Raw genomic sequence first — 23517 nt, 5'->3', positions numbered from 1 at the left:
AACTGAGAAGTCCTTCCTCTTACTGGAGTGACCATACAGGGGGATGTTGCATTTTTTTTTAAAATCTATTTATAATGCTGACTGGAAAGAAAGCTTAAAGACTTTCTAAATAAATACTATCTTACAGGAACTTCCCAAGTTTCTTGAAGACCTTGCTTCTACTGATGCTGATCTACCCTGGAACAGGTCTAAGAATCGCTTTCCAAACATAAAGCCATGTATGTGTGTTTGCTAATCAGTTTCTCCCTTTTGCTTGCTAACTTTTAGAAGTCCAGTATATATCTAAAAGCTATCTTAATTTTCATTTGGTGTCTCTATAATGCGATGTGAAAGGTTAATATAGTAAAGTCCATGTTGTATTACAATTTGCTATCGCATAATCTGTCTTTGTTCATGGGGGTTTTTTAAGTAGGGTTATTTGCAAATGGCTTTCAACTTGGTCTCAAGCTTTAACATGCAGGTGCAAGAAATTGTAGCCTGAATAGTTTCCTAGCTTTGTAATTTAACCCAAGTAACAAACTCTTTAACATTCTCCCTGGGCTTTTCTCCTTAGTGAAAAGCAAGTTTTAAAAAAGTGTAAAATCCACATGTTTGTGTATTCATTTTCCCTATGACCTTGATGACGCTTTCCTACAAATACTTGCAAACATGCTGCAAGAGTTCCATAGAAGACCAAAGTAACGTATGATAACTTGTAAGCCAAGGCTAGATTTTATCACAAGAGACAGGACTCTATCTTTCTGTATTCAACACTGCTTCATTTTTCAGTTAATAAGACAAGAAATACCATTATTATTTTAAGCATTAACTGTGATGTGAGATGGGGGGCATGGCATTCTTCTGTTAATATAGCTACCTTCTGTGCTATTAACTTTTCAGAACAGCTGTTCCTATTAACTGCTGCCTGGTTCAACACATATTCTGAATGCTAATTTATAATAGCTAAATCTAATATTTGTGACACCCAGCCAAATACCATCAGATGGGCATTGTATAAGCCTAAAGATTTACAAATCTTTCTCTTCTATTTGTTTTCAGAAAAAAAATTAGGATTTGGGCTATGGAGTTCAGTGTTTACTAATTTCAAATCTTATTCGTGCATGACATCCTTCCTACGCTTCATCACTTTAGTATGCTCAGAGTGGGTCAAATTCTGAAGTCCTTACTCAGTTTTTACCTCATACCAGAGCTCCAGTTGATTTAAACTGGAATTTAAGTGCCTAAATAGGAGTTAGGCATCTAAAAGCCTTTTTGGATTTAGTTTTCAGACCTAACTTGTGCAAACATCCATGTAGTAATCATTTGTATGAAGTTAAAGTGCAGTAAAAACCTGAGAATTTGGCTCAATAACTGAAATTATAACCAACCAAACCAATGATAATTTAGTCTCCCAGTTGTACAGTCTGATCCACATGGAAGTCCCCCATGCTTGTGTAGCACCTCATTAACAGTGTGCCTTTGGCTGCAGTCATGAGAGATCTGCCTGCGCACATTAGATTTCAGCGTTGGGGTCTTGGACATTAATTAAAAAGAATGTGTGAGTAAATGTATTGCAATCCAATAGAAGAAGGATGGGGAAGAATGACTATCCAGTAAAATAGGATGGTTAAATAGTTCCTGTGAGGGATAATAACTGTATTATAGTAGCAGGGCAGATGTAATACATAAACACATCTAGCATTAACATTCATCTTGAATTCTCAGCATAACAGCAGCTTCTTATGCATGTAACAGTTTTTATTTACATCAACATCTTATACATCCCGCAAACAAACCATTATTATTAAATGGACTTTGTTTCTACTATAGATAATAACAACAGAGTGAAGCTGATGGCTGATGCTGGTATACCGGGATCTGATTACATCAATGCCAGCTATGTCTCTGTAAGTTGGAAGTCTGTTGCTTTTTTTCAGATTTGTATTTACAAAAGTGATTTTAAAAGAAAAGTTGTATATTTTATAAGAACATTTCTCATTTTTTCTTTTACTTCCTGCAGCTGTTATCCACGCTGCCACTTCTATTACTATTGATTTGGGTGGTTGTTAGGGGGGACATTAAAGGTTATTCATTTATAATTTAATTTGTCATTTTTATTACGGAATAATACTTATTAATTTATCTAATCTGGTTTCCACTAAAGTTGATTATGAAACTCCCATTGCTTTTAACTGCGGAGTCAAGAAATATTTTGTAGTTTAGAGTTATTATACACAAAAGATGCCAATTAAAAATAAATTAAATTGAATATTTACTTAGGAATGGCTAGAATATTTTTGGTGAGGTTTTCATACAAATTACAAGGAGGAAAAAATGTAAGTGTTCCACTTGACTAAACAATAGATGTGTTGTTTTTCTATGACATAAGTAATTTTAATATAACTGAATAATGTATTTGCATTGAAATATGGACAAGGTTACTGAAAAAGGTATAGGATTCATCAGTTTGAAAAGGAAAAACATGAGGTGGGGTGTGATTGAAGTCTATAAAATCATGAAGTGAGTGGACAAAGTGAATAGGGAAATTCTTTTTATGCAGTATATACTTAGCCTGTGGAACTCATTGCCACAGGAAGTTGTAGAGAAAGATATAGCTGTATTCAAAAAAGGGGATGATAGATCAGTTATGACAGTCAGGGATGTATCTTCTAACAACCCTAAACTAATGTTGGTGGGTGCTGAGGAGGTATGACAGGGGCTGGATCTTATGTCCTCTGTTAATGGGGAAAACAAGGTGTCTTTTTCCACCCCATCTGTAGCGGTGTGTCTGTGTGCCCCTCTACCCTGCTTCAAATATCTATACATATCATAATCCCTCCCAGGGGTTGGCATTACTTATAATTCAAAAAATAGAAATAAAGACAAACCTCAGCCTAAGCTTTTCTCTCAAACCTTCCATTCCTAGTACATCTTCTAAAGGAACTCCTTCAGGGTCTCTGCGATTCTTCAGCGTGCTATAACTTTGTCCTTTATAGTCAGTTTGATAAAGATAGATACTCTATGTACTATATAAGAAACTGGAATTAGATGCTGCTTTTACTTGTCCTGGTTCACCTACAAGGGGAAAAAGGAAAGAAATAATCCAGAGCTTTGCATCCCTGAATTGTAGTTGCTCCTTTACTCTTGAACTAGGCAGGATTAACATAGTTTCCCCCTGCCACCTGTTATGTATATTATATATCGAATAAATAACAGGCAGCTGTGAATTATAGGGCTATAATTCCATTGAGGAGTTTTGAAGATGCTATAAACCACCACACAGATTGTTTTGTGTAATCACCAGAACTGTGTGATGGACTGTCAGCTCTGCAGCATAATTTTTGTGTGTTATAGTTTATATACATGCAAACATAAGCTGTCTTAGTAGTACAGCCAGGTGGCATGTGCACTTCAGTCTTTCTGCTTTAAAAACTGCTCTTGTGGTTTTAATTTTGTGTTAAAATTCAGTATAAAACAAAGTTCAATTTTACTTCTTTTCATAGAAAAGAAAAATACTCAGAAGGGTTCTCAGAGGATTTAGAGATTTCTCCGGAATCCCTGACACTTACATTTTCATTGGAAGACTCCTATGCAGTGACTGCCCAGACCTATGAAAAAGTCAGAGCCTCAGACAGTGTAGCTACAGGGATAATTATGAGTCATGCACACGCTTTTTGTTTATAGGAATTCATTAACTCTTCTCATCTTAGGGCTACTTATGTCCAAATGAATTTATTGCTACTCAAGGACCATTGCCAGGAACAGTGGGTGATTTCTGGAGAATGGTGTGGGAGACTAGAGCAAAAACACTTGTTATGCTTACACAGTGTTTTGAAAAAGGACGGGTAAGTTACTGTCATATAAACTACTAATTCATGAATTAACAGGAAATAATGTATGATGTTTCTATGAAGATTATATATGATAATTGTTACTAAGAAGTATCATCTCACTGCAGATAAGATGTCATCAGTACTGGCCAGAAGACAATAAACCTGTAACTGTGTTTGGAGATATAGTGATTACTAAACTAATGGAAGATAATCAAAGGGACTGGACCGTCAGGGAGATAAAAATTGAAAGAGTAAGGGAAAATTATAATTTTTTCTTTCATTTCTCTTTTTAAAAAATGAGCCTTGAACATCCCAGTGCTAAGGTTTCATGCCATTCATCTCTTTATGTTCTTTTAATCCCAACCTTGCATATTTTGTCCTAATGTGGTTTTTCAGAATACATTGTTTTCCTTTTTTTGTTTAGGTAATTGATTTTAGGCTATTTTCATGGTCTACCTTTGATAAGTGCCTCCAGTTTCTCACAAAGAACTGAGATGGGTAACCCACATCATATGGAGTGGCATCAAGGATATTTGAACCTTTAGTCTTTTTAGGAAGAACATATCAGTATGTCTTCTGGATGGGTAGAATCTTCACAATTCTAGGATTATCAAAATCTCTTTGAGTATATCCCTCTCAAGTAAAGAACTAGGTCCTCTTGTGCTTTGCTGCTTTGCAGTGTACTGTTAGCAGAACTGGACCATAGACTTGGCCATATCCAGCCCTGGAGATTTGCCTCAACACACCTGGGAGTCTTCTGGGGCTCTCTGGAGGCCTAGCAGATAAGGAAGGCATACCCATCTGTTGTCATAGTCCGTAATTGTGGTTCCTACCCTTTTGAGAAAATTAACAGCCAGTTAAAGTTGGAATAACATTTAGGCTCATGAGTAAATCCCACACACATAGAGTAGTCCAAGATGTCTCTTGCATCCCCACAACCTAATCTTTCTAAAGGCCCCTTGTACTTGCTTACCTAATGGCGTTTTGGATCTGATCCCAACAGTCATGCCTTCTTCTGTGCCACACATGCATACTAGGAAATGTGATTTCGGGATCAGGGATCAGATCCCAATGGCACCATCACTACTTGCCAGTACAGGAGGAGCCCAGGAGCCAGTTGAAAGTCAAGTGCCTGCAGCTTTATTGAACTTTAGCAGGAACATGCTGGGGGCAGTTCAGGACTCCAGTGTGGTCCTGGGGCAGACAGTCAACTGAGCTGAGCTGATTCTTGCTCCCAGCCCCCGGACCACACTGGAGTTTTCAGCCAGCTCTGGTTACCCTGCCACATGTTCAATATAAGATGTGATGGAAACCAGCCACAAAAAATGTTACACATCTTTTGTGGAATATTTTTTGTGGTTAATTTCACATTTTTTCTCACTAAATCCTCACATGTGGCAGAATTGTTATTTATGGCATGATTTACAGGTTAATCGCATCTTAGTTGTAACATCTGCCAGGGGCCAAATAGAAAGATGTTCTTTTAGCATACTTAGTGGAAATGGAAACATGATAATTAGGCAGTCATATCAAAATTTAGGCTCAAAAGCGTACATTACAGGTTTCCCTCACTTTATGCTATACATGCATTTTTGGAAAAGGGTGCATAACTTAGATTTGCATAAAGGAAACTCATTTTACAATGTAACAAATAGGGATACATTCCAAGACCTCGACTGTACTGACCCCTAGTCCCATTTCTACTAGGGGTGTGCGAAACGTGCTGTATTCAGTTCTGCCCAAATTGGAGACCATAATTTGATTTGTTGATTTGGATTACTGTCCCCAATTCAATTTGGCTGAATCCAAATCTGAAGACTTGATTCTGATTCAGAGAATCAGTGATTTGGCCATAGACACAGCTTTATATAGTTTTTTCTACATATCTTGAAGTACCAGGCACAGCTCATGAATGCTGAGATGGTGGGACAGATGGAGCATTCCGGTGGATGCCCCCCGTGCCTCCCTAGCTCTGCAGTCAGCTGCAGGGGGACCCCAGGTGCCCCCCCCCAGGAGGCACCAGATGCCGAGCCTGGAGGGTGCAGGGGGGCTCCCTGCGTGCTCCCTGGCAGACCCAGAAGTGGACTGGAAGTGCTTCTGGTCTACTTCCAGGTCTGCTGCAGAAAGCTCTGGGAGACGCCCCCCCCCCGCGCACTCCTGTGGGACGTTCCATTCACCCTAGGATCTTAGCATTCATAAGCCACCTGGTACCTGGACGTATGCAGAAAAAGCATTTAAAGCTGTGCCTATGTCTGAATCATCAAATCTTTCCAAATCTCTCCAAATTGATTCAGAGGGTTTTGATTCAATTTTGAGAGATTAAAGGGTCTCCTGATTCAATCGGATTCAGAGATTTGGTCACCGAATCAGGCCAAATCTCCACTGAATCAAACTGGGGACCAAAGCTTCACACAGCCCTAATTTCTACTACTTCTATAAGACAACTTTGTTACTCACCAACAGCAGGCAGTACACACAAGCACAGGGTGGTGGTGAGTGTTGCTATAATGGGGATGGCAACTAAGGAAACGTGTCACAGAAAATGAGCAAGGAGCACAGATCTACACACAAGACTATTTTGGTACACGTCACTCCCACAATGCACAGCACAAAGAATTTGACTGTGGGCTTCCACCACACTGATCACATAAGAGTGAATTCACCTTGCATATAACAATTTTTTGGTATAAAAAGGGTCATTGGATAAGAGAGAATTTGCACATACAGAACCTGCATTAAGTGAGAGACACCTGTATATGGATGACCCAGAAAAGTGAATATTTAAAAATGATATCAAGATAAATTAAACTTGTTTTGCAGATAGAACAGAACAGAGGACAGCCTACAGAGAAGGAGGGCTTGATTTGTTCTTGCTAGCAAAATACAAATGCATACATGTTAACCAATGTAAGGGCTTTGTTATACAGTAATTTTGGGTGGCTCCTGGAGTTCTTAACCCCTGGATTGTCCACATATTAACACCTTAAACTAGTTTTAGGCACTTGCTGGGCAGCTCAAAGTTATGCCACTCCAGGGCAGAATTATCTCTGATTCATGCTGCCAGGCTTATGTTACACTAAGGTGTAACCACTCTAGGGTACATCTTAATATAAACACCCGTCTAACCCCCCACTCCCATCCCCCAGTCCAGATCGGACCGATTACCCCACCCTCCGCAGCACCCTGGATCCTGCTCACTGCCCCCCACTCCCACCCCTGCTTACTTGTGGCTGCCCACACGGTCCTAGGGTGTTAACTTGCCTGTCCAGCTGCTGCCACTGACACTGCTGCTCTTTGGGCCAGGCTCAGACCAGAGAATAGCAGAAGCTGGGCAGCAGCATGGGCCAGGCAGACAAGATAATCCTTCTCTGCCTGCTCCCCTGGGACAGACAGAGCAGGCAGCTGCAAGTAAACAGGGGGGAGGAAACCCCGAGGGGCAGGGGAGACCTGGGGAGCCTGAAATGGGAGGCTGAGGAGACTCTTGCTGAACTTGAGCTAGCATTAACACTGATCAACATTTGTGTGGCTCACAGAGGAAGGTATAACAAGCCCCTGAGGCTTGCAGAGAACACAAAAGCAATGTCTAAATTTCCGGTAACTGAAATACCTTGAACCGCATTATCATGCCAGCTAAATGAAGTACCTTGCTATTTATCAGGATATCAGTCAAATGTAACATATTGCCCACAAATAGAAGGGATACAGTGTGTTGCTTTGTTTTTTTTTTCCATGCAAGCATGAAAAGAGTTTTGTGCACAGAAGATAAATCATTTGCAAATTTTGCATCCAGAACCCCCTCCCAGTACTCTATTTTAATATAGATCTAAGCTGTCACTATACATAATAATCAGTTGAAAAGTCAGCGTATCACCTTCTGCTTTTATGCCTTAATATCATCACTGCTATTAGGAGGAGATTTATCAGATATACATGCTTTTTGACCACAAGTACTTGGAACTGCCTTGAGAGTAGCAGCTCAGGGTCAGAAAGGGTATAACTGGCACCTTCTCTGAATAAATGTAAGCCAACTATGCTATTTAGACTCCTAAAAGAGCTGGAAAAGTTTCAGCCTGTAATCTGTAAAGTGGGTCCCCCTCCCATGTCCCTTATAGCTGGTAAAATCCAGTGGAGGCTTATTGAGTCTCTTGCTGGCTGAGGTCATTAGCACTTCCTCATGGGCAGACTGGGTGCCAACTTCCATGAAACAAACAGCCATTAAATCCTTGTGTGAGAAGTTCTCACAAATGCTAGTACACTTAACACATATCATCTTGCTTCAAGCCTTCTTTTTTATGGAGAGTTATTAAGATGATGAAGTGTTACAGTGCAGAATGCTTATAAACCAATTTCAAAATTCTGATAAAATCTTGTATTATTTTGTATTGAATTTGTTTGTCAGCATGGTGATTTCATGATGGTACGCCAGTGTAATTTTACTTCTTGGCCTGAGCATGGGGTGCCTGAAACTACTGCTCCATTAATCCATTTTGTAAAGCTGATCCGTGCAAGCCGAGCACATGACAATACACCTATGGTTATTCACTGCAGGTAAGCACTTACATTAAATCAGTTTAAAGTAGATTATTTTACATGAGGTAGCCTTCATTTTAGATTCATTTTAGCCTCCAGGAAACAAATAGACAGCAGTGAACATTGAAGATTTCTGTCTTAGTCACAGAATGAGCACAACATTGATAGTTATAGTGTTTTCCTAGAAGTTCAAAACAACCCACAAAAGCCTAGCAGCCCATTGACTTAACATTTTAAGGTACACCAAGTTCCACAGCCAGCAGAGAATGAAGAATTAAAACAGAAGTTTGTATATATGGTGCCAGATTTCAAACTTGGATGCCTGAAGAGAGAGAGAATCTATATTTAGGGTCCTAAATAAATGGCCTTGTTATAAGAAGTGTTCAGCTGTCATAGCTCCCATTGATTTCATACTCTGCTCCATTAAACTATCACTTCAAAGTATCTGGGGAAAGCTGATTCTTCAGTTAGGTGCTCAGTGCCTCTGCATTTAACGTACAGTTCAGTGTCCCCACTGAGCAGGGACATTCCAAAGTACTTAGTCAGGTTGGGAACCAGAATTTAAATTCTTTCCTGTGGTCCAGAGGACCACAGCAGACATAAAAGAAGGGTATCAGCTAACTAGATTTCTCCGGTTCTCTATTCCAGACCTACTTTCTTTACAGTTTTTGCACAGATAATGCATTGGAGCTTCTTTCCCTTGCACTCGCTATCAATAATACTAAGAAATCTGCCATTCCTGCAACTACTCTTCCTTGCCTCTCACATCCTGCACAGAAGGCCACAGAGAGGCTGGCATATGAGCCAGCTACATTAGCTTTATGCTTCTGAGGACTCCTCTATATTATGGGTAGTCCTCAGTGTGAAAGCTGGGCCAGATTTCATCCTCTCTGCACTGAAAAAAGATGCAAAAAGGACCAGAAAGGGCCACAAAATCAGGTTCTACAATTGACATTCATCTTTACTTACCTCAAAATGATCTTACAACAGCAACACACATTCTCATTAGGGCTGTGTGCAACTTTGCCAGTTGTTTCAATTTGACACTGTTTTGGCTAATTTTGAGCTCAAAACAGTGAGATTGAATCGAAATGAAGGGCTTCGAAAAAGCCTTGAAACAAAATGAGGCTAGTTGAAATGTTTCAAAAGTTTCAAAACATTTCGCGTTTTGAAGCCAGCAGCAAGAGATGGGAGAACCAGGTCTCTCCCCATCTCCTGCTGCCGGAAGCCAATAACAGTGCAGGCGAAGGGAACTAAGCCTGGGCTCAGTTCCCCACCCCAGCCCTGCAATCCAGCAAGGGAGGTGGACAGTTGGCCCAACTGGGCTCACTCCCACCCCTGCACTGCCATCGGATGCGAGGGTGGAGTCAGCCTAGCTGGGCTCACTCCCCTCTGCCCCCCATGCTGCGATCAGGTGCAGAGGTGGAGAGTCAGCCAAGTTGGCTGATCACACCCGATCACAGCATGGGGCAGAGGGAGTGAACCCAGCTGGGCTGACGACTCTCTGCTCCCCCTGCCCGATCTAGTGCTAGGGATGGGGAATCAACTCAGCTGGGCTGACGCCCCACCCTCAGCAAAATGTTGAAATAGCCTTTCAGTTTCAATGGAATGGAGCAGCTGTTTCAAATCGAAAGGAAGTTCAAAACGGAATGCTGTTCCTTCGAACCATTGAAACTGAAGGTGAAATGAAACGGTGCCTTTTTGCACAGCCCTAATTCTCATAACCATGAAACTCAGTAGGTCTTCTCTACCACATGAAACTTCTCTAGAGTGGTCTCACATTTGCTGAGCCTCTGTGATCATGTTCCCTTCCATTTGTTAGCAGTGTTTCCATATAAAATGGGGCAGTTTCTTAAAGTGGCCTGGTTAAGTTTCAAATCTTTTAAATGGGAACATCTATACCTACCAGTCTTTTGGACTCAGTCCTTCAGGCTAATGGTCTCCCCAACATTTTTCAGAAGTGCTTTCTTTTCTAATAATTTAATATATAGAAAAGCTTTTTATTTTTCTTTTCTTTAGTCTGAAATAGAAATGCAGCAACACATTCAAGTAGTAGTGTTGCAAAACCTTGATTGTGGTTTTGTTCCATTTGAGACAGCAAAATTTGGGAATTCACAAAGCAATTTTTGGGTTCATTCTGTCCCAAAGAGGTGCTAAATTAGGGTGGTTTTGATTTAGCTGTACTTCATCAGTAGGCTTTAGATTTGTAAGACCAAAGCTAAGACTTGGGTCTAGATTCCATTTATCTATTTATTTATTTATCTATCCATTTATCAGGTCTAGATTCCATATATCCCATTCATTAGAGATGCAGGGGAGATAAGTAGCTTGCATAACAACTTCCATTTTGACTTAAATCTATTTTTACATTAAACTTGCTTTTAACTCAAGTTTTTTCAGGAAGTAATGCTATACATTAAAATAATTATCATATAATTTTTTTTAAAAAATTTATACGATGCTTTCAGTGCTGGAGTTGGCAGAACAGGAGTTTTTATTGCCTTGGACCATTTAACCCAACATATAAATGATCATGATTTTGTGGACATCTACGGACTTGTAGCTGAGCTGAGAAGTGAGAGAATGTGTATGGTACAGAATCTGGTAAGACATACAAAGCTTACATATCTTCAGTTTTTCTTGTCCTAAAAATGACTTTTGTTTTCCAAACACTGCATTCCAAAATGGCCTACATCAGAATTGGCTGCCTTGTACATTTTCTACTGCTTTCAGTTTCCATTTGAAACAGAAACACCATACCATCCTTCCGGGACCTTGAAAAAGGCTCATTTTTAGTACTGAATGTTAAGCCATTTTTTTAAAAGTCGCAACTGGTTTGCATACTTCTTGACTTTGTGCTACTTACTGACATACAGATTCTGTACAAAAGTAAGGCTTACTAGCTTTTGAAAAACATAAACTTATTTTTAAGCTTACCCATATTAATAACTACTTGATTTATTTTAAACTGGCTTCAATAGAATTCTACATTTGAGTAAAGTTATACCCATACTTAAGTATTTGTATTATCGAGGTACTAATGACTTGTAAAGGGTTATCTGAGGTTCAAATATAAGATATATTTTTATTTAGCAATCCTATACTTGGCTGGTATAAGTTATAAAGAGAAAACTGTTTTAAAAGCTAGTAAGTTGGTTCTATCCTGTGTTTGGAGATCTGGGTACATACTACTTTTAATGAAGTCGTTGTGGACTTTAAAGTTCGTTCCAAATTCCCAGTGGAGTGGAAGTCTGACTGCGTTGCCCAGAATCTACCTCTGTTCATTCTTTGGGGTTTAATAGCCTTCACTAATTCAGAGACTTTCAAACAGAGAGTCAAATAGCTGCTACGTGAAGACCTGTTTGGTCACATAATACATACTCCTGCTCCTTATTTCTGGCACTTAAACTGTAAGCAATTCATATTGTTGCCTTAGTGTTACCACACAAGTCATGGGGTGAAATTTGGACTCCCAATCAATGGCAAAACTGTGATTGAATTTAGTAGAACCAGGATTTCATCATGAATAGAAAAGGAGACATCAGTGAAATAACATCTGCATGAATGTGTAATCTCAATCTGTAGTGTGAGGGGAATTTATGAAGCTTTGCTCCAATTCAGCAGCTACCACTAAGTGTTGGCCCATAAGAACTGCAGGTGTTAGATTAAATTAATAAGAGGCTGGTTCTTTTGGTTGGGATAAGATATCAAAAGGTATAGACTTAGGCCTTTTGTAAGGGTTGCTCTTCAGTGCTGTTCTTTGTTCAACATATACTCCTCTTTGTCTACAGAAAATATAATACCAGCTTGAATCACTTTGTCTGAGTCTGTGTATGCACATTCAAATAATCTCAGAGAATTCTTCCAGGCTTGTTCTCCAGGTCGATTATATGTACAACAAAATAACAAGAACATCATTCTAAATAACAGCCCTGGATGTTATAATTGTGTTAGAGTTAATGAAAAGTGTGAAACAATCAATAAAAAAAATGTTTTTATTGTTCATTTTGAAAATCAAATAAGTACATGTAAAAGTTCATTCTAGACTTCTTATTTTCTCTATATTGGAAGTGGTGGGGGCGTTGAAGTACATAGTTCACCTAGCGTGCCAATTACCCTTGGACCAGCCCTGCATGCTCCCTTAGTCTGCCTGGCAGCAGATGACACCAGTGCGCTGGGGGCTGCCCTGATTGGTTGCCCAGAATGACCCATGGTCAGCCTGGGTTTCCCTGCAGCACAATGTGGGGATTGTAAAAGGTACATGTTCTGCTCTCTGCTAGTGCAGCACAGTCCAACGAGTGATACACGGTCTCCCTGGAGGGAGCAATGCTAAAGAACCGTGTCCTGTTTTGAGAGAATCTGTGGCATGTACAGATATTCTCTTTCCCAAGAGTGACTTAACCAGGTGATCTTAGATTATTTTTCTCCTGAAACAGCCATTTTTGCTCAGAAAGATAAAGCCTGAACATCTGTACACTTGTGGTTTCTCCTAGAAGAGGAGTGACTCTTCCAGGAGAAAACAAATGTCTATATGAGGGCTAAGATGTGATTTACAGGCTTATCGGTGCTTTATACTGAGGTAGCTTCAGGCTAGCCTTCTCAACAGGCTAAAGATGGATTCAATAAGAAGCTGGGCAGCTTGACACAAGGCCAGGGCTCCTGGAAGGTCAAGAGCCCTAGCAGCCTACTACAGTACGAGTGCTGGTGGCTGTGTGGTAGAGTTTCTGCCTCTAATGTGGGAGATTAGAGTTTAAGTCCTAGCTGGGGTGACTTGGGGTGAGTGAGCTACCAGGGAGAAATTCTTGTTGCAGTAGAAAGGGGCCATTGGGATTTCTCCCTTTCTCCCGCTCCAGGTACAAAGCCCAATATTCCTTGTCATTTGACGTTTTGTATTTTGTGCCTTTTATATTTCATCAACCAGTACTGTTTCTTCTGCTATTTGTCTTTTATATTTTGGTTAACCCTGTCTTTTGTCAGCTGGATGAACATGTCTGAGATTGTAAGTGTCTACCCTTTGTTGAATCCTGCCCCCTCAGGGCATTGTAGTGTCCCCTATACCCCCTGGTATAGTTATGTTCCTAGTACTGTTCTCTCATTAAAAGGTATATGGTTAAGTCCCCATTGGTGGTTTGGCTCTGCTCTATAGGGAGAAGAGTCCCTACACCTCCCACAGCGGTTGTGCACCTGCTTTGATCCATTCAATTGGAGAGGGGGTACCTCTTGGAGTATTGCCCAGGTTACAGTCATCTTGTCCAAATCCCTGCAGTGATACAGGATGTGCTAGGCAAGTTCTAGATTCCAAGCCAGATCCTACATCTTATACATTCTCTTTTTGAAAACCTACAATAAAGGAAACTGTGTATCTTTCATACAGGGCTTGTTCTATTGTCCATAAAGTTAGGGTGCTTTTCCTGGGATTATCTAAATTGGCTTTGCCACAGTTTAAACCCATTGCCACATGTCCTGCCCTCTATTCAAGAAAAAACAGTTGTTCTTCCTTTTCTTTTTGGCATCCGTTCAAACAGTTTAATATCCCTCCTTAATCTCCTTTTCCTGTGAGTATACGTATTTAGTTCTTTCAACTTCATCTTGTATGGCCTGCATTCCAGCTCCTTTCTCATCCATGTTGCTTGGCTTTGGATCCTCTCCATTTTTCTTAAGATTTGGTGCGTAGTACTGCATGCAGTACTGTAGCTGACACCTTCCATTTTAACCTACTACTCTTAATTCAGTCCCAAACTGAATGTGCACCCCTGCCTCCATATACCCTTTGTGGCAGTATCACATTGCTGATTTATACTCAGTTATGGTTCATTGTAACCCACAGATCCTTCTTGCCACTCCTGCTGTCTAGCCAGCTGTCTCTCATAGAATTTTTGCACTGTAATATCTGTGCTAAATTTCATTTGTTGTATGTATCTCATTTGTCTAATTTATCAGGATCTTTTTTAATTCTAATCCTATCCTCCAAAGAATTTGCAGCCCCTCCCAGCTTTATATTGTAGGAAGATTTGATCAGTAAGGTTTCTGTTCCCCCATGCAAGTTCTCCATCTGGTGCTGCACTAAACAGCACTAGACCCAGAACAGGTCCTTGTGGAACCCCACTGGAGAGATCCTGCCAATCTGACATTGATCCATTTCCTCTATCCTTGTTGTTGTTCAACCAAGTTTGTGTTCACTAAACGGTGTTTCTTTTTAGTCCACATTCTCCAGTTGACTCCTGAGTGTATTACATGAGACTCAGCAAGAACCTTACTGAAGTCCAGGTATATTATTTTCACTGCATTCCCTTCATCCACCAAACTAGTACTCTGTCAAAGATGAAAATCAGGTTGGTCTGGTATGTTTTGCTCTTCAAAAATCCATTGGGGTTGCTAGTGATTGCCACTTCTAGGTTTTTACAAATTGTCTGCTTTATAATGTGCTCTTTTAATTTCCCAGGTGTTGAAGTCAGGATGAACCTAAGTCCTACTTGTTCCCCTTTTTAAGATGGACACTGTGGGCACTTTTCCAGTTTTGTGGGAATTCCTCTGTCATTAATGGCTTCACAATATTGTTCAGATATCAGTGATTTGAATTAATCACTTGGACAATGATTCAGTCAGTAGAACTAAGATAAATTCAACTAGTTTCTCCAGAGGTCCAGAATGAATTTTATCAGACTCTGCTAACTTAAATTCAAAATTATCAAAAGTTCCCTGACATGGTCACATATCATGATTTACAGCCCTTCCTCTTTTGTCCCTTTATTAATTATTAATTTTGTTAATAATATTGCAAAGTACTAGTTAGGTGGAAACTAGTGGAAATAATATACAACAAGGAAAGAGAATCAAATTGGCAGATCTGAGGTGGGGATCCACCAGGATCTAATAATCATTTGGGGGTTTTTTGTTTGCTTTTAAAGACTGAGACAAGTAGTAATGTAGTAGCTTTGCCTTCTTTGTATCATTCATGAATAGCACACCCTCACTTTGGAGAGGTCACCCCGCAGTTTTCCTCATCTTTCTTTTCTGTCTGGTACATGTGTAGAATTCCTTCGTGTTGTCTTTCACATTTCTTGCCAGTTGCATCTCATTTTTCACTTTTGCTTTCCTGATGTTGTCCCCACAATTCTTGCTGTTCCTTAGTATATTTCCTTAGTGATTTTCCCTTTCCCCCATTGCCTATATGTTTCTGTCTTGATTTTAAGATAGCTATGAATTTCTTCTGTAAACACATCCATCTCCATCTCCTATGGACCTTCTTATCTTTCTTTTGTGTCAGAATCACTTGTAGATCCTCCAGTATCATGTGTTTAAGAAATGCCTCTCCTCCTGGATTTGTTTATCCTTTAATTAGTCTGTCCATGACACTGTACCTACTCTTTCTCTGAGTTAGAGAAATCTGGCAGCCTTGTTTAGCTACTTTCCTGCCTGCTCCTAGAATCATGAATTCTGTCATGTCATATGGTCACTTCCTCCCAAGTTGCTGATCACCTTCACATTTGCAATTAACAAAATGCTCAACTTTCTAAAGTAGAAATTTGCCCTCTACATATGTTAAGAATGTGTTGGACATATTATGTGTTGTTGTTTTTCTTCTCTAATAGATGTCAGTGAAGTTAAAATCCCTATTATCTCAGAAATTTTAGATACTCTTTTTACCTCCTTGGAAACTACCTCATCTATCTCTTCTTCCTCACTTGGTGGTCTAAAGTAGGCTGCCATCATACTATCACTATTCTTTTCCCCCTTTACCTTCACCAAGACACACTCAAGAGATCTACTGCTTTTCTGAAACATTTCTTTTTCTTCTTTTTCCAAGTGTGTTGCCCAGTAACTGGGGTCTGCTTTTCAAGTTTGCTTTCTCTCCCGGATTTTATTCATCACTGTCTCTTCCTTAACACCTCATGTTCTCATGTCATAATTTTCATTACCTTCACGTGAATAAATGGTTTTTTTTTCATTGTCTGATCCATACACCAGCACTGGCTTGATCACTGTCCTGGACATTTTTCTATTCATACAAATTGCATTTACCTATTACAAACCACTCCACTCACTTGCCTCCATGTCATCCATGCCTTATTTATTTCTCTCCCTCACATCTCCATTTTGTTGCACAATGGAGCCCAGATAAACCTAACCTCAAACATCACGTACTAGTCTGCCAGTTTCATAGGTTCATAGATTCATAGATGCTAGGGTCGGAAGGGACCTCAACAAATCATTGAGTCTGACCCCCTGTCTAGACAGGAAAGAGTGCTGGGGTCAGATGACCCCAGCCAGATGCCTATCCAGCCTTCTCGTAAAGACCCCCAAGGTAGGGGAGAGCACCACCTCCCTTGGAAGCCCATTCCAAATTCTGGCCGCCCTGACCATAAAAAAGTTTTTCCTGATTTCTAGCCTAAATCTGCTCTCTATCAGGTTGTGACCATTGTTCCTTGTTACCCCAAGATGCTCTGGTGAACAGAGCATCTCTGATCCCTTGCTGGGTCCCCCTAATGACTTTGTAGGTGGCCACAAGATCACCTCTCAGCCTTCTCTTGCAGAGGCTGAAGAGGCTCAGTCTCTCCTCATAGGGCTTGTCCTGTAAACTCTTAACCATACAAGTGGCCCTCCTCTGGACCCCCTTGAGCTTATCAACATCCTTTTTGAAGTACAGTGCCCAAAACTGGATGCAATACACCACCTATGGTCTGATCAATGCCAGATAGAGGAGAAGTATCACCTCCTTGGTCCTATTTGTCATGCATCTGCTGATGCATGATAAAGTATGGTTAGCTTTACTGATGATTTCATCACACTGACTCTGAGATTCCTTTCCGCCTCTGTGCTGTTGAGAGGGTTACTTCCCTGCCAGTAGGCATGTTGGATATTTTTGCACCCTAGATGTACTTGTCCTTATTGTACTGCATCCTATTGGGTACTGCCCACTTTTCTAACCTGTCCAGGTCTGCCTTCAGTCGTTCCCTACCCTCCAGAGTGCACACTTCACCCCACAATTTAGTATCATCTGCAAGCTTGGACAGAGCACGCTTCACACCCACATCCAAGTCACTGATGAAGATATTGAAGAGTTACAGGTCCAAGTATCACATCTCACTACCTACATCCTTCCAAGTCGATACCGACCCATCTACTACCACTCTCTGGGTGCAACCAGTAAGCCAATTTGCCACCCACCAGACCATGTAAACATCTGTATCACAGCCTCTTAATTTATTGAGGAGAATGAGATGAGATACCGTATTGAAGGCCTTGCTAAAATCCAAGAAAACTCTACTTCTGGATCTAAATGTTTTGTGACCCCGTCATAAAATGAAACCAGATTGGTCAGGCACGATCTACCTGCTACGAATCCATGCGGGTTTCCCTCCTGCATTATTTTTCCCGCTGGACTCCCACAAATATGATCCTTCATAATCTTTTCAAAGACCTTTCCAAGTCTGGAGGTGAGATTGACTGGCCTATAATTACTTGGATCCTCCCTCTTCCCCTTCTTGAAAATAGGGACCACATTGGCCCTTTTCCAGTCCTCTGGGACCTGACCTGAGCACCATGAGCTTCTCAAACAGATGTGCCAGTGGTTCTGCTATGACACTGGCCAATTCCTTCAGTACTCTAGAAGGCGTGTGCCCTTTACTGTCACCTGAAAATATATATGACCTGTACTTTGCTTTTCTCCTGTTGATACCTAGACTGTGTCTTTTCAAAATGTGCCTCCATCTGTCCAAGTCACTTCCTGTCTGTTTTTGGTATCGGGGGCAGCCTTCTGAATGTCTCTGATGAATGTATCCAGAACTAGCACAAAAGGGAACAGACTTAATGCTAACCTTGGATGGACCCTAGTGCTGACTGGGAAATCCTAAGTCTCCTTTTATGTGCTTTTAACTCAAGCTGTTGAGCATCTGTACATCTTGAAGAAAACTCACATAGACCATACTAAATGTTCTCTCAGGCACCACCACATCACTTCTCTTGATTCACTGTCACGCACTTCTTCCATGTCAGTAAACACCAAGTGAAATTGTTTCCTATTTTCCCTATACTTTTCCATTAGAAGTCTCACTGTCAAGGTTGTATCAATTAATTTACCTCTTCTGAATGCAAGCCTATTGTCTATAATGTTTATTTCTCTTAAATTTTGTTCAGTGATCCTTTTCTGCAATTTTAAGCATATATTCTAATATTAAAAAAGCCTTAGTCTGTCTGTTCATAACGCTTTATTCGCACTCTGATTGGTTGTGTGAGCGCAGAGTAGGTGAGCGTTCAGACAAGAGCTGGCAGCCGCACCACCATGACTGTGGCAGTGGAGCTGGCCTTGCCCCCCGCAGCATGAAGCAACAGTGGTGGCGGGTGGGGGTGAGGGGGGCCAAGGCCCCAGCTCCAACTCAAAGTGGCATGGGGGGAGAGCGGGTGCAGCTCCGGGCCTGGCCTGAAGCAGCAGAGGAGGGGGGACCAGCCCTGGCTCTGGCCCTAGGGGGAGAGGGAAAACGGCCCAGCCCCGGCCCCAGCCCCAGCCCCAGGCTGGTCTGGCCCAAAGCAGTGGAGGGGAGAGGGGAAATGGTCCCGGGGGGAGGGGAGGACCAGCCCTGCCCCCGTCTGGCCCAACCTGGCCAAAGCGGTGGGGAGGAGTGGGGAGCAGACCTGGACCTGGCCCAAAGCGGTGGGGGGGAGTGGCCCTGGCCAGGGTAAGAGCGGACACAGGCTTCTGCCCCTGCCTGTCTTTCTTAATAGGCAATTTGCTGGTATGAAAAGAAAATCCACTCAGTCTCTTTCTCTAACTTGCAGGCCACCATGCTGAAGTTCTTAACTACTGGGATAAGGCTACATTAAGATTAATGGGGTTGTGCAGGCTAGTAGGAAGAAGACTGAGCATGCCTTCTCCAGAGCACTGGCCCTTTCTCTGAGCTATGGGTGCTAGGATAGTGCAGGGGCTATTTGAGATGTACTGCTTCTGAGGAATGTGGGGATGGGAGTGATTCAGAGTAGGTGGAGTCATAACTCAAATCTCCTTGTTACACAGCATCATGTCCCAGTCAAAAGCACTGGTTGGGGAATGGTAAACTGTACTCAAAAAGTATTGTAATAAGTATCTTTCTTCCTCCCTGGACCAGCAAAATCAAGGTACCAATTATGTGTCTCTGAGACACAACGTGTCTCGAGACTCCTCTTGTGGCATTGCAGCTACCCACATTCCCCCCTACTTTGAGCTGTACACATGCACAGTCTAGTTCAAAGTGAAACTAAGAATGTCATCAGTTATGTTTAGGGGCTTTTCTTCCCTTTTTCCTTCACAAATAAAGAGTTAAGAAAGATTGTATTCTATTTGTCAGGGTATGTAAGTGGCAGCTGTAGTGGTACAACAGGCCTTCCAGCTTTTGTGGTCCATCTTTATAGTAAAAAATATTTAAGCAATATATGTTGTAGTAATTTCAGCCTTTTGAAGCTCATATCTTCATGATGAGTTTGTTACAGATTAAGACATCTTCCTAGGAAGACTATAAGAGCTACTTTGCAGCAATTGCACACTATTACATTAACAAGCATTTAAATTAATACTGTATTGCAAAAAGAGTGCATTGCTGCTGTGTACTGTATTATCTGTGGAAGTTTATCTTGCAGTTATTTGGGACTTAAGAACTGTTGATGACCTCTCAACCTATTTGAAATCTGATGATGTTTTAGAAATAATTTGAATGATTTTGGTTATTATGCTATATAATATCAAGCAAAAATTACACAGAAGTATTATTAAGAATTTTAACTGGATTACACTAAATCTCAGAGAGTCAATTTTTATTTCTTACTGACATTCTCTGCAACTAAATATGTTTTTGAATATTTAGCTTTTCTAGCTTTTACTGAATCCCTTCTTTTTCCCTGTGTGAAGAAGTGGTTTGTTATGTTCCATATACTATTATTTCTTTTGGGTTTTTTCCTTTATCGTACAGCAGCTGTTACCTAACATTACTTTTGTTCATCAATAACGTAATTATATTAACTTGTGTCTCTAACTGTGCACTGAAGCTTCATTTAAAAGATCTTTATAACAGCACTCAACTGGCACTTATGATTAGAAGTTTTTGTTTTCTGTTACCAATGCTTCATACATCAAGTGTATGTGGATTTAGTTGAATTTTTGCATTTGACTGCACCCTGCTGGCTTTCACTATACTAGGAGAAAGGACATTTTCATTGAGTGTTTGTGTTTTAGTTTCTTCAGCCTGAATAAAACAATGGAAAATATGGTGCAGTTGTGTTCGATAATGTATACTGTAATTTGTATTTATTTATCTGAACATAAGAATTAACATGCCTTGAAATCAACCTTTCCTCACTTTAATTCTTAAAGTTGGGTTGTATACATGTGACTTCATTTTTAAAGTATTGGGATCAATTGCTATAGTACATCAACATCAAAGTATCTTGAGAACAGTTGAGTGCTTGTTTTTATTTAAAATAACTTATTTAGCTATTTGAAACATTTTTCTTCTAATAATCCATATGAGCTACCTTTATCTTTTACAATTTACAGGCACAATATATTTTTTTGCATCAGTGTGTTTTGGACCTATTGACAAGCAGAGGAAGCAGTCAGCCCATATGTTTTGTAAATTATTCAGCATTGCAAAAGATGGACTCTTTGGATGCCATGGAAGGTAAATAGATCTGGATTGCACACCAAAGTTATTTTTTTTTCCTAGAAGGTGCATTGATTTCTCTATACTAATGACTATTGCTGATGAGCGCTTAGATAAGCCCAACTTTCTAGCTTTCTGCTGACCGTTAACATATAATGGTAGCACTCTTTGCTCAAGTTATAAATTGTTTTCCCATGAAAAATCTTTAAAATATGTATTTATTAACTAATATCAGTAATTGGGTATCATTCATTACAAAGCAGCAGCATTTAAAAATTGTTTGTTTCTGTTGCAGGTGATGTGGAACTTGAATGGGAAGAAACGACTATGTAAATACTTGGGACAAAGATTATTAGGTCTTGGAAAACAAAATGGTATTTTTCTAAGTTCAGGGGCCAAAGTAAATTCCCCTATTACAATGAATTAAATAGAAAGCATCATTTTAAAAAATATTGAAATGATTCTTCTCCTTGCAATGTGCCTTCATTAATGTGGTAAACGATTTTATTCAAATAACTAGACAATAAAGAACAGCAATATTTTGCACCAGCTGCAGTTCTGGTGTTGCATACCATAAATACTGTATTCAGTATGTATTTAAATTAAAAGTGTGCTCTGAACAAATTGTCTTTCTTATCTTGTAAAAGATGAGAAGTTATCTTGTAAAAAATTAAAAGGAGCCAAATGCTATGTAACATTTTCATATTCCTAGTGTGCATACTTCGGTGTGAATTTGCTGTAGTCTTTGTGTTTGGTTTTGAGTAAAAGCAACAATTCCTTGACGCAGTTGAGTTAGTTTGTCCTCAAGGGTGTTGACAATTCTTGTGGATTACTTCCAGTACTGTCACAATGATCTTTACCTAAATGTATGTTCTTGTGTTTTGAATCTTCTGTTTTATGAGTGCTAGGATATCATCTCATGATCCTGAACAGCTGAAGAGACACCCTCTGACACTCTGAGGATTATTCAGCTTTTACACAGCACACAGTAGCTCTTCAGGGACACTTGGGGCTATTTAAGCTAACTTGTGATCAGCTAGTTGTTTTTCTAAATGTGATTGGTGGTTGCACATGCTTGGTGATGAAAAATTATATCTCACATTCCTACTGCTTTTGTAAAACTGATACAATAAAGTTTTAAATTTATTACATATTATAATGTATGGTAGATTGAGTTGAGTAATATAAAATATGTTATTCTTTCAAATGAACTGTATACAGTGTTGTATGGTATCTTCGTAAGAAATACCCAGGCTATCTATAGTAATATATTTTATAATTCTAGTACATAAAATAAAACTTTGTTGTTTCCACAGTGGAATAAATAAGTTTGCTGCTGTTGTAGAGGAAACTGATGAAAAAACTGCATGCCCTCTTTCCTGTGGCTGCATTACCAAAAGTAGATTGAAATGGGAATGAGAGAATAAGCAAACTCTCACTAGAGCAAGAAAGCATAGACTGATAGAATAGGAGAAACACAGGGCCATAATCAAGCCATATATCTTGATTTTACTTGGAAGTTGTGGTGTTTTACTGACATCATCATAGTTCTGGTATGATAATTGTTATGTAATGAAAAATGAATGTTCTTCTATGAACCAGAAACATTGCCCAGCTATGGCCTAACTACTTCCTGCCTGAGGAAAATGGCCTGAATGCAACAAACAGTAGGTTGGTCCTTTTCTCAGAGTTCCCAGTGCATGATTTCATTAAGGAGGAGTTTGCTGTCTTGCTCAGAGGACAAGCTGTGCAACTCTAACAGAGATGATCCTCAACATCAGAAAGATATGTATTTGTATGATCTGCATTTGTATACCAATGTAAATTAACTAGGCTTCCTTTCTGAAATGTAGCATACAGGACTGTACAGTACAGAACTCAATACTGTGATACATGCATATCACACAGTGTGTGATGCATTCCTGTATTGTGCAGGGGGTTGGACCAGGTGACCCTTGAGGTCCTTCCCAATCCTATGATTCCATGAGTACGTTACAGTAAGCATTTGGGTTTTGTGGGGGGGGGTTTCCATTGTGCTGTGTTTGATACAACTTGTAAATTAAAAGTGGTCCTTTGTGGACAGGCAGAAAATCCCAGATATCTCAAATAGAAGTCATATCAGTATTCAGGGAGGGGAAGAGGGTTCCTGGAGAGGTATTTTTGGGAAGCTGTCTTTCAGAACAACCAAGGTTACTGTAAGCCTCACCTGTCAACCTAAAGAGAAACAATGCCTTTTAAAGCTGAACAGAAGGAGAGGTGATGCCCACAGCTGTTCAAATCTCTGGCAAGCCATTCTGCATAGCTCTAGTTTCATTTGTTTCATATGAACCATGTGTTCTTCATTTATTATACATATGCTTTAAAGTATTTTGACAAATTGCTTATAAGTGTCTTACAGATGTTTTTCATGACTATATTTGTACGTGGTAGCAGTATAAGTAACACTGATAAATTGACATTATTGAGCCATAGTCTTGTAACTATAGTGCTAGAATACAAGTGTGTGTGTGTAATTTCTGTAATTATGCTTTTATGCTAGAGCTGAT

General features: G+C 40.1%; 1 protein-coding gene across 5 annotated transcripts in view; it reads left to right on the top strand.

Annotated features, from left to right (window-relative positions):
- PTPRQ (protein tyrosine phosphatase, receptor type Q) overlaps positions 1-22125 on the top strand; it is a 217037-nt gene extending 194912 nt beyond the window's left edge. For all 5 annotated transcript variants that reach the window (XM_019543153.1, XM_019543150.1, XM_019543152.1 and 2 more), the window contains 8 exons: positions 128-218; positions 1810-1886; positions 3690-3824; positions 3938-4063; positions 8212-8360; positions 10811-10946; positions 20866-20989; positions 21267-22125. In XM_019543153.1, the coding sequence (XP_019398698.1) occupies positions 128-218; positions 1810-1886; positions 3690-3824; positions 3938-4063; positions 8212-8360; positions 10811-10946; positions 20866-20989; positions 21267-21304 (876 nt within the window). In that variant the 3' untranslated portion in view covers positions 21305-22125. The remainder of the gene's footprint in view (positions 1-127; positions 219-1809; positions 1887-3689; positions 3825-3937; positions 4064-8211; positions 8361-10810; positions 10947-20865; positions 20990-21266) is intronic.
- The last annotated feature ends 1392 nt before the right edge of the window (positions 22126-23517 follow it).

This window comes from Crocodylus porosus, unplaced genomic scaffold (assembly GCF_001723895.1).
Source record: "Crocodylus porosus isolate Cpor-Errol unplaced genomic scaffold, CroPor_comp1, whole genome shotgun sequence".
NCBI classification, from domain to species: Eukaryota; Metazoa; Chordata; order Crocodylia; family Crocodylidae; genus Crocodylus; species Crocodylus porosus.
This window is presented reverse-complemented; position numbering and strand designations above follow the sequence as displayed.